Source organism: Bison bison, unplaced genomic scaffold (genome assembly GCF_000754665.1).
Source record: "Bison bison bison isolate TAMUID 2011002044 unplaced genomic scaffold, Bison_UMD1.0 scf7180017864530, whole genome shotgun sequence".
NCBI lineage: Eukaryota > Metazoa > Chordata > Mammalia > Artiodactyla > Bovidae > Bison > Bison bison.
The window spans coordinates 12,175,460-12,186,411 of record NW_011495080.1 but is presented as its reverse complement, the minus strand read 5'-3'; the positions used below and the strand labels follow the sequence as shown (position 1 = coordinate 12,186,411).

The following is a 10,952-nucleotide window of genomic DNA, read 5'->3' as shown; positions in this document are numbered from 1 at the left end:
AAAGCATCAATTCTTTGGCACACAGCATTCTTTATAGTCCAACTCTCACATCCATACATGACTACTGGAAAAACCATAGCCTTGACTAGAGGGACTTTTGTTGGCGAAGTAATGTCTCTGCTTTTTAATATGCTGTCTATGTTGGTCATAACTTTCCTTCCAAGGAGCAAGCGTCTTTTAATTTCATGGCTGTATCACCATCTGCAGTGATTTTGGAGCCCCCAAAAGTAAAGTCTGCCACTGTTTCCACATCTATTTCCCATGAAGTGATGGGACCGGATGCCATGATCTTTGTTTTCTGAATGTTGAGCTTTACACCAACTTTTTCACTCTCCTCTTTCACTTTCATCAAGAGGCTCTTTAGTTCTTCTTCACTTTCTGCCATAAGGGTGGTGTCATCTGCATATCTGAGGTTATTGATATTTCTCCCAGCAATCTTGATTTCAGCCTGTGCTTCATCCAGCCCAGCATTTCTCATGATGTACTGTGCATATAAGTTAAATAGGCAGGGTGACAAGATACAGCCTTGATAGACTCCTTTCCCTATTTGGAACCAGTCTGTTGTTCCATGTCCAGTTCTAACTGTTGCTTCTTGACCTGTACGCAGATTTCTCAAGAGGCAGGTCAGTTCAGTTCAGTTGCTCAGTCGTGTCCAACTCTTTGCAACCCCATGAACTGCAGCACACCAGGCCTCCCTATCCATTACCAACTGCTGGAGTCTATCCAAACCCATGTCCATTGAGTTGGTGATGCCATCCAACCATCTCATCCTCTGTCGTCCCCTTCTCCTCCTGCCCTCAATCTTTCCCAGCATCAGGGTCTTTTCAAATGAGTCAGCTCTTTGCATCAGATGGCCAAAGTATTGGAGTTTTAGCTTCAACATCAGGCCTTCCAATGAACACACAGGACTGATCTCCTTTAGGAGGCAGGTCAGGTTGTCTGGTATTCCCATCTCTTTCACAGTTTATTGTGATCCTCACAATCAATGGCTTTGGCATAGTTAATAAAGCAGAAATAGATGTTTTTCTGGAATTCTCTTGTTTTTTTGATGATCCAGAGGATGTTGGCAATTTGATCTCTGGTTCCTCTGCCTTTTCTAAAACTGGCTTGAACATCTGGAAGTTCACAGTTCTTTTTAGTTTAACATTTAATTTAAATATAGATGTGAACAGTTCAAGTAATTGAAATTCCTGTATAGGGTTTATTCATTTTTCCTATGAAAAATCATCACACCCAAATGTTATGACAGGAAGGGCACTAAAACCATCAGGTTGGCTGAGAAGAAATAGAATGTTCAATGGCATACCATTATTAGAAGGCAGCCTTATCTCTGATTACTCAAACCTACCAGTACCTTTTCTGGTATACTTTCACTTAGACTGATAATTCTTCCTCTCCAGGGAAAGAGAAGATGATTTATAAAAATAGTTTCGTGTATTTCCTAAAATTTGTGTAAAATTTATAATGTTGAAATTCAATTGTGAGGGGGAAGTATTTCTGGCATAGTGGAGTAAGAACATTCAAAAATACACAGCTCTGTAACAGCAAAAAGAACGTTGGCAAAAATGATCAAATTCAACTTTTTCAGAACTCTAGAAATTACAGTAAAGAAACTGCCTGCAATGTGGGAGACCTGGGTTTGATCCCTGGGTTGGGAAGATCTCCAGGCGGAGTGCATGGCAATCCACTCCAGTATTCTTGCCTGGAGAATTCCAACCACAGAGGAGCCTGGTGTCTATCAGTCCATGCGGTCACAAAGAGTCGGACACGACTGAGTGACTAAGCACAGAAACCAACCGAAGGTTTGCAACAATTCAAGGAGTGGTCATTCAAAAATAGTGGATAAATCTTGGTGAGAACAGCAAGTTTTGTGGCGTTTTAACTTGTCCGGCTCCTATACCTCTTTTCTCAGACCTGTAATAGCAGGATCTAACTACAGTTAGATCCTAGCCTAGGCCTGGAGTTATAATACTCAGAAATATGGTAAAATAAAAATAGCCTGGCTGGCTACAGTCCATAGGGTTGCAAACAAAGTCAGTTACACATCAGGTTTACTACTCCAGGTGTTGAAGTTACATAGATTAAAATTACATGTATTCTGACCTCAGGGAATTTTAAAATTCTAATAAAGACAACAAATCTATAAACAGACAGATAAGGCACAAATATAAGAAGAAAATGCCCTACTAGAAGTTCATATGGTATGTAATAAGAACGACTCAAATCTGCCTGATGAATCAGAAAAATGCCTGATGCATGTAGGTGTTCATTAAATATTATATGGGAATTGCTGGAGAATTGCTGCATTTACTTCTGAAGAAGTATTAGAGCAGAATTTCCCAGGAAAGCGGCAATGGATTGGCAAAGAGGTACAGAGAAATACACTAGGTTTAAGATGTATCAGCAGTTTAGTACGCCTACAGGGTGGGATGGGAATTGAGGTAGGAGATGAGATTGAAAGTTTGAGGGATAACTGGTAATTAAAGATAGAAGCAGGAGCTACGGGGACTTCTCTGTTAAGCTTCCTTTGGACCTTCAAGGCCAACTTGGCTAAGAACAGAATTCTGTGGGAGGCAGCAAAGCACAGAAGGACCCGAAGGCGTATTTGTCATCCTCTTGGCTCTACAAGGACAGTTCTAATACAGTCTGATAGGATCATGGCTTTATTTTATTTTTAGGGCATATAAATAGTCTTACTCCATTTGTGTGTGTGTGTGTATGTCTTTGTTTTATGTCTATCTCCTGGTACAGGTAAAAATACTGTAAGTTGTCACATTTCACTCATAAAAGTGGCCAAGTTTTTTAAAGCTCTAGTATATCATAATGATGAGGGTAGGGGAACAGATAATTTCATATGCTACTAAAGCATATGCACACTATGATAAGTTTCCTAGAGAGAAACTGGGTAACATTTATTTAATTCTTTGTGCCCCCATAATTACACTTCATCCAGGGGGAGATAAAGTTTATCACAGAGTTACTATGTCAAGAAACAGGAAGTAACTCAGTTTCACTAGTCACTATACTGGGAACCACTATTCTGTGGTTGTTTTCTCATGTATAAAATAGCTTATAATAGTACCAACTTCACAGGATTATTGTGATTATTACATCAGTTAAGATGTAGAAATTAATTAGAATAGCTTCCTATATGCTATAATGTATTAAAACAAGAAATGTTCATGAACACACCACCAATGTTTAAACACGTATGTATTCAAACATACATATATATATAATTATTTTTTAAAAGATTATGAATTACTTTTATAAACAGAAAAACATCAGTAATAAAAATGATCATCATCCATTGTAATTAAGATCAGTTCATTTACAAAATGAAACTAAAGTTTTCTCTATTGCAAATTAGAGGTGGTCTTCTTTTATTATGTATTGTTATATAAATATTAGATAAAAATAAGACAAAAGTATAAAAGAAATGAAAAAACAAATTTGACATGAAGCTTCATTCTTTTAAAATACTGTATGTCAAGTTATCTTTACTTGAGTTAAGGATTCCTTCCTTGATTTAGCTGTCAATAGATGACTTTCACTGTATTTTTATGAAACAAGAGTGACATCCAGAGGCCAAGTCAACAGCAACAATATATAATAAACAGCTTCTTGATTATTATTCAGCTCAAAAATCACACTGGATCTCATTAAGATTGCATGTAGGACTCTAACAAGATGAACAAATGCAAACACTTAAGTTTAATGTATAATTTCAAAATGTCATTCAGTTAAACTTAGATATGTATATGTGTACGTATATAGTTGAATCTGTTACATATATTATATTATATAAAATTTAAAGCAACAATATTTTGATTTTATATGTTCAAGGTTGCCCCTAAAATAAATTTAACAATAATTAATCAGAGAAAGTCAGAAGAAAAAGCTGTATGTTAATAAAACGGTAAAAACATCATACCTTCTATCAAAATTAGACAGTCATTTGAAAGTGGAAGAATACCATTATTTTTCACAAAATGAATAGCTACTTTTCGTTCTCCTTGATCTTTAGTGGTCCAGACCTTTGAATTATATAAGGATGTATTTTGTAGCGTGGTATCTGGGGTTTTGCTTGTACCCTCTTGCAAAATCTTATCCAAATCAATCTCATGTGGCACTTCTTGCCTAAAATCATCAACAATGGAATAACACAAAAACAACTGGTATAAGCTTAGAAAGTCAAATTTAACAAATTATCCAATTAAAAGAACATTTATATGCTTATGAATCATCTACTTATTTTAAAATATTGAGATAATTCACTCTGCAGATTAAAGGACTCATTCAATAGAAAGATATTTGATGACATTTCATGGTTAATTTGGAGAAGGCAATGGCCACCCACTCCAGTACTCTTGCCTGGAAAATCCCATGGACAGAGGAGCCTGGTGGGCTGCAGTCCATGGGGTCGCAAAGAGTTGGACACGACTGAGCGACTTCACTTTCACTTTTCCCTTTCATGCATTGGAGAAGGAAATGGCAACCCACTCCAGTGTTCTTGCCTGGAGAATCCCAGGGATGGGGGAGCCTGGTGGGCTGCCGTCTATGGGGTCGCACAGAGTCGGACAGGACTGAAGTAACTTAGCAGCAGCATGGTTAATTAGATCCATATAATAATTACATTAACAACCAGCAATTTCCTTGCCTGGCTCTGTGATACCAAGATTATGTATAATTATTTCTTCACCAAATTGTTCTCCTCTGTAAGGGATGGAAACCTCCCAGTAGGAACCCTATCTTCACTCCAGCTAAACATTCACTTATTATTTAAGTAATTTCACTTTCATAGGGTACCTATTTTATAGACCAGTATTTATTTTGATTCCTTTTAATCTAGAATATATTTTTTTAAATCATATGGCAAAATATGATACAGTAGAAATTACATAATCTGGAATCAAAAGGTCTATTTCCTTTCTTGGTTCTGTCACCAATCAAGTGTGTAACTTTAGGTAAAATCTCTTTAACCTTACTAAATGTTCTACTTTTTTGTGTTGTATTTAATATTTATCTAATTTTACAGCTATGATTGGTCTTTGTTGCTGCACATGGGCTTTCTCTAGTTGTGGGGAGTGGGGGCTACTCTTTGTTGGAGTACATGGGCTTCTCAGGAGATTGCCTCATGGCTCGCCTGGTAAAGAATCCGCCTGCAATGAGGGAGACCTGGGTTTGATCCCTGAGTTAGGAAGATCCCCTGGAGAAGGGAACGGATACTCACTCCAGTATTCTGGCCTGCAGAATTCCATGGACTGTATAGTCCATGGGTCACAAAGAGTTGGACACAACTGAGCAACTTTCACTTCACTATGGGCTTCTCACTGAGGTGGCTTCTCTTGCTGAGGAACACAGGCTCTAAGTTGCACAGGCTTCAGTAGTTGTACATGGGCTCAGTACTTGGGGCTTGTGGGCTCCAGAGTATAGGCTCAGTAGTTGTGGTACACAGGCCGAGCTGCCCTGAGGCATGTGGCTACCTCCCGGGCCAGGGGTCAAACCAGTGTCCCTTGCATTACAAGGCAGATTCTTAACCACTGGACTACCAGGAAAGCCCCAAACCTCTTAACCTGTCTGAAATGTTTTCCTCATTTGTTTAAAAAAGGATCATACAGGGTGGCTTTGTTTGGTAAAGTTATATAATTTTACAGAATTTTACCAACTATAATTTGATAATACTTAAAGATCTAAAATCTATACTCATATTCTAACTATTATTTCAAGCCCAAATAGATAAAAAACAATCCCTTGTTTTACAGAAGGAGATCTGATGATTAAAAATCTCCACAAACAGTACTATACCTACATTTCAGAGGGGAAACCATATGTATATTAGTGCACAGAGCACACACACAACATGTCCGAATGACGATGTATATACATGTATTTGTTACATACATAGAGAGAAGATAGTCAAATTGCATAAATAGAGGAAGAGGGATTAAAAATAATTTTCAGAATATGTCTTGAGCCATAATAAGTACATATATATTCTAATGTTCTATATACTTACTCATTTATATAAAAATTGATGCTTAGAATAAAGATTTTCAGAAACTGAGAAATCCTCAATTATTAACAAAAATTTAAATTATGTTCACTGTATTATAGTTATTAAGCAGGACAGGAATATTTCCAACAAGGTAACAATTAGGAATTTCAACTAACCAGAAATCTTATCTATTTAAGAATTTTAGTTAATAATGGTTTACTTTCAAGATTTTTTTGTTACAAATGAGAAAGTCTGCTTAAATATTTTCATAGTCTGTTACTTGTTTGCATGTATGAGAGCTACTAAATTGAATTTCAGATCTAAAAATAGCACCTACTTATTTTTACTATTATGAAGAAATATCAAAAGGATTTATCTTTAAGGAATTAGTGTTTTTTCTTAAAAAGATTACCATTCTTTCAAAATACAATAGATTTAAACCATAACTGATTCACTTCCAGGACTTAAACTTATACATAAGAAAATATATATACACAAATTTATGAAATGAAAACTTCGGTTTTATTACAGAAAATACTTACAGTAAATGACATTTTGGACAATAAAGTTTGACAGACTGAAAGAGTCTTCTGGGCTTATATGATCTCAGTTTTGCTCGGATACGATATTGTTGAGGAGCGTTTTGTTTCAAAATAGTACACAGTGGGGTTTTCTCCAAATATTGATGATCTGTAAGTACTATGAAGAATTTTTGGATTAAGTTAGATAAATCTATAAGGATATCAATATATTCATGATAAGAATCTCCATGAAAAAAATATACAATAAAATCTAAGTTGTATTAACTGTCAACCTTGGTAACATTTTGCCACATCATCTCTGTCATTTTCTATGTCTCTGTTTATATATATATGTATATATATAAATCTTACAGATACATGATTCACATATACATATATTCACATATTTATATATATATGAATCATTTGATAGTAATTTCCAAACATTATACCCCTTAACCCCTAACTACTTCCTTGTGTATTTTACAAGAACAAGAAATTTCATTAATATAATGCAATTTTCAACATCAAAACACTTACCAATGATTATCACTGAATCAACAGACGTTCAAATTTCTCCAACTAGCCCCATAATGCTTTTTTTTTAAATTTTATTTTATTTTAAAACTTTACATAATTGTATTAGTTTTGCCAAATATCAAAATGAATCCGCCACAGGTATACATGTGTTCCTATTCAGCATTTTATTTTCAGGTCCAGGATCTAATCCTGAACAACGCACTGCATTTATTTCTTCCGTCTCTTTGGAGTCCTTCAGTGTAGAATAGTTCCTAAGATTTTCTTCGTCTTTCAAGACGTTGATATACTGAGAATTTGAGGCTGCTTATTTGGGTGGGTCTGGTTTTTATCATGATCAGACACCAATTATGCATTGCTGGTAGGAATACTACCATGTAAGTGATCCTGTGGCCCTCAGAGCACATGAAGAGCACACGAAGAGGCACGTGGTGTCAGTGTTTTCATTCCTGGGGATGTGAACTTTGCTCAGCTCATTAAGGTGGTGTTCAGTAGGTTTCTCCACTATAACCTTATTATTTCCCCCTCCATAATTAATAAGAAAGCATTTGATAAAATATAAATATCCCAATTTCATCAAATGTTTAGAATCCTGCTAGCTTAGGATCCACCAATGATTGGCAACTTAATAAATTATCATGATTAAAAATGGTGACTTTTTCCCTAACTTGATTATTTCTTTTATGTTTATCAGCTTCCATTCTATTTGAAATAACAATTTTCTATTCAACCTCATTTATTTGTTTTCTTCTTTCTTTACTCTCCATATGGACTAATAGATTCCTACTTTACTCAAGCAGTACTATCTCATCACTAGTAATTTTAATTTTGACACTTAAATTGTACCAGATTTGACACCCTGTCACCATTAACCTGGGGACTTCTCTACTTTATGGCACAATAAGATGCTCCAGAATCATCTTACAATTCTCCTTCCCAATTCTGGAATATGTTATTTCTCCAAGAAGCCCTGGTTGGGGATATTATTTATAAACTAAGATCTGAACACTGCTGCTGCAGCTGCTGCTGCTAAGTCACTTCAGTCGTGTCCGACTCTGTGCAAACCCATAGATGGCAGCCTACCAGGCTCTGCCATCCCTGGGATTTTCCAGGCAAGAACAGTGGAGTGGATTGCCATTTCCTTCTCCAATGCGTGAAAATGAAAAGTGAAAGTAAAGTTGCTCAGTCATGTGTGACTCTTCGCGACCTCATGGACTGCAGCCTACCAGGCTCCTATGTCCATGGGATTCTCCAGGCAAGAGTACTGGAGTGGGGTGCCATCGCCTTCTCCGAGGGTCTGAACACTAGGTGTGCTCATTGCTACTGGATGTCATTGTTTCCATTTCCTTTTATCAACAGAGCTGGGGCACATATGCATATGTTTACACCTATACTTACACATATGAGCCTGCATGTGTATGAATATATACATGAGTGAATACATATATACAAACACACACATATATCTATTTCTTTATCTGTCTCTAAGACCATGAGTGCATATTAACACCTCCAAATCTAATACAATACCATAAGCTTCTTTCTTCTAGCCCTCTGCCATTTCATAGGTATACATCCTTTCTCCAGTTATGAAAAACTTATGTTTTTATAATAGTATATTACAGAATTTTAATATATTGTGCATATAAATATTTTCTTAATTGTTCTATTTCACCTTAGCCGAAGTAACAGAAGATGGGTATCTGATGAATTGATTATCATTGCTAACATTAAAATTTGGGGGAATATTTTAAGGAGCTCCTTTTTGGGTATACCACTAAATAAATAGTGTGGATTGATTAAAACTAATACTATATAAGATATTTTATACTCTCTGCTATGCAGTGGGGCTTATTTTTATAAATATGTCTTTATTTATATGTCTAAATTTATCTATAAAATTTATAGATAAATGATATAAATATATACACTCAATTTAAAAACATGTATCTTTCTGGGTTCCATTTTATGCCAGTTAGGATGAGGTAGAGGATTAAAAGATAAATATGGGTATGTTTTTGTTCTCATGGATATACGCTCTCAATATTAGATAGTGCTAAATGAAAATCGCTCAGTCGTGTCTGACTCTTTGAGACCCCATGGACCATACAGTCCATGGAATTCTCCAGGCCAGAATACTGGAGTGGGTAGCCGTTCCCTTCTCCAGGGATCTTCCCAACCCAGGGATCGAACCCAGGTCTCCCACATTGCAGGCGGATTCTTTACCATCTGAGCCACAAGGGAAGCCCAATGATGAGTTCCCTGATAAATATAAAGACAGACTTCATTATGCTTACTATTGTGTCTCAATTTCAAAGACGAAAATGGTCTTACTTGTAGCTGATAGTTGTTGACATCTTTCAACTTCATATAATGATACTGATCCAGAGCCTATTAGGAAAAAGGAGAATTATATTTTAAAATCCATTAAAAGCTCAATGTGGCAATGAAAACTATAAAACATTACTGAGAGAAACTGAAGAAAAGCTAAGTCAATGGAGAAATTTGTTTATAGATTCATGTCATTTGTTCCATTCCATTTCCATGGAATGGAAAGTTCAATATTGTTAATAACTGATATTCTTCCCAATTGATTTGTAGATTCAATGCAATCTTAATCAAAATTGCATAGGCTTTATTATAGAGACAAGTGGATTCCATCAATTAAGTGAAAATGGCAAGGAATTTAAAATCTAAACATTTTAAATTTGTTTAGAATCCTAAACAAATACTGAACTGTAGATAATGATATTCATTCACTGAAGTATTTAGAAGGTGTACTTACGTCTGCAAATTACTTTGAAATGCATCAAAAACTAAAATGAATTGATGGATTAAAAAAGATAAAAGACACAGCAAAAAGAGTAAAAGGTTAACGGAGAAACTGATGGTGGGAATATGAATGTTGACTGAACAACTGTTTCAACTTTTCTATATGTTTGAAAGTTTTTTTAATGTTGAAAAAGTACACTGTGATGGAAATAAGGGATAGGTAGATAAAACAATAAATTAACTAAATTAACTAAATTTAATAGGATGACTTGATGAATGCCATAAAATATAATTTTACTTAAACCAAAGAGCAAAAATAGTGATCACAGCAATACAATTTAGTAATGCTTTCTAAAATGAAGAATTCAAGACTTAAAAAAAAAGAGAGCCTTCAGAATGGGATAAAATAATAGCAAATGAAGCAACCGATAAACAACTAATCTCAAAAATATACAAGCAACTCCTCCAGCTCAACTCCAGAAAAATAAACGACCCAATCAAAAAATGGGCCAAAGAACTAAAAAGACATTTCTCCAAAGAAGACATACAGATGGCTAACAAACACATGAAAAGATGCTCAACATCACTCATTATCAGAGAAATGCAAATCAAAACCACTATGAGGTACCATTTCACACCAGTCAGAATGGCTGCGATCCAAAAGTCTACAAATAATAAATGCTGGAGAGGGTGTGGAGAAAAGGGAACCCTCTTACACTGTTGGTGGGAATGCAAACTAGTATAGCCACTATGGAGAACAGTGTGGAGATTCCTTAAAAAACTGGAAATAGAACTGCCTTATGATCCAGCAATCCCACTGATGGGCATACACACTGAGGAAACCAGAAGGGAAAGAGACACGTGTACCCCAATGTTCATCGCAGCACTGTTTATAATAGCCAGGACATGGAAGCAACCTAGATGTCCATCAGCAGATGAATGGATAAGAAAGCTGTGGTACATATACACAATGGAGTATTACTCAGCCATTAAAAAGAATACATTTGAATCAGTTCTAATGAGGTGGATGAAACTGGAGCCTATTATACAGAGTGAAGTAAGCCAGAAGGAAAAACACCAATACAGTATACTAACACATATATATGGAATTTAGAAAGATGGTA

The 10,952-nt window shown here is 35.6% G+C and overlaps 1 protein-coding gene across 3 annotated transcripts in view; it reads right to left on the bottom strand.

Annotated features, from left to right (window-relative positions):
• Positions 1 to 10,952, bottom strand: part of POT1 (protection of telomeres 1) — a 99,401-nt gene that overhangs the window by 12,582 nt on the left and 75,867 nt on the right. For all 3 annotated transcript variants that reach the window (XM_010831729.1, XM_010831730.1, XM_010831731.1), the window contains 3 exons: positions 9,391 to 9,447; positions 6,541 to 6,697; positions 3,935 to 4,140 (listed from right to left, as the gene is read on the bottom strand). In XM_010831729.1, coding sequence (XP_010830031.1) covers positions 3,935 to 4,140; positions 6,541 to 6,697; positions 9,391 to 9,447 — 420 coding nt within the window. The remainder of the gene's footprint in view (positions 1 to 3,934; positions 4,141 to 6,540; positions 6,698 to 9,390; positions 9,448 to 10,952) is intronic.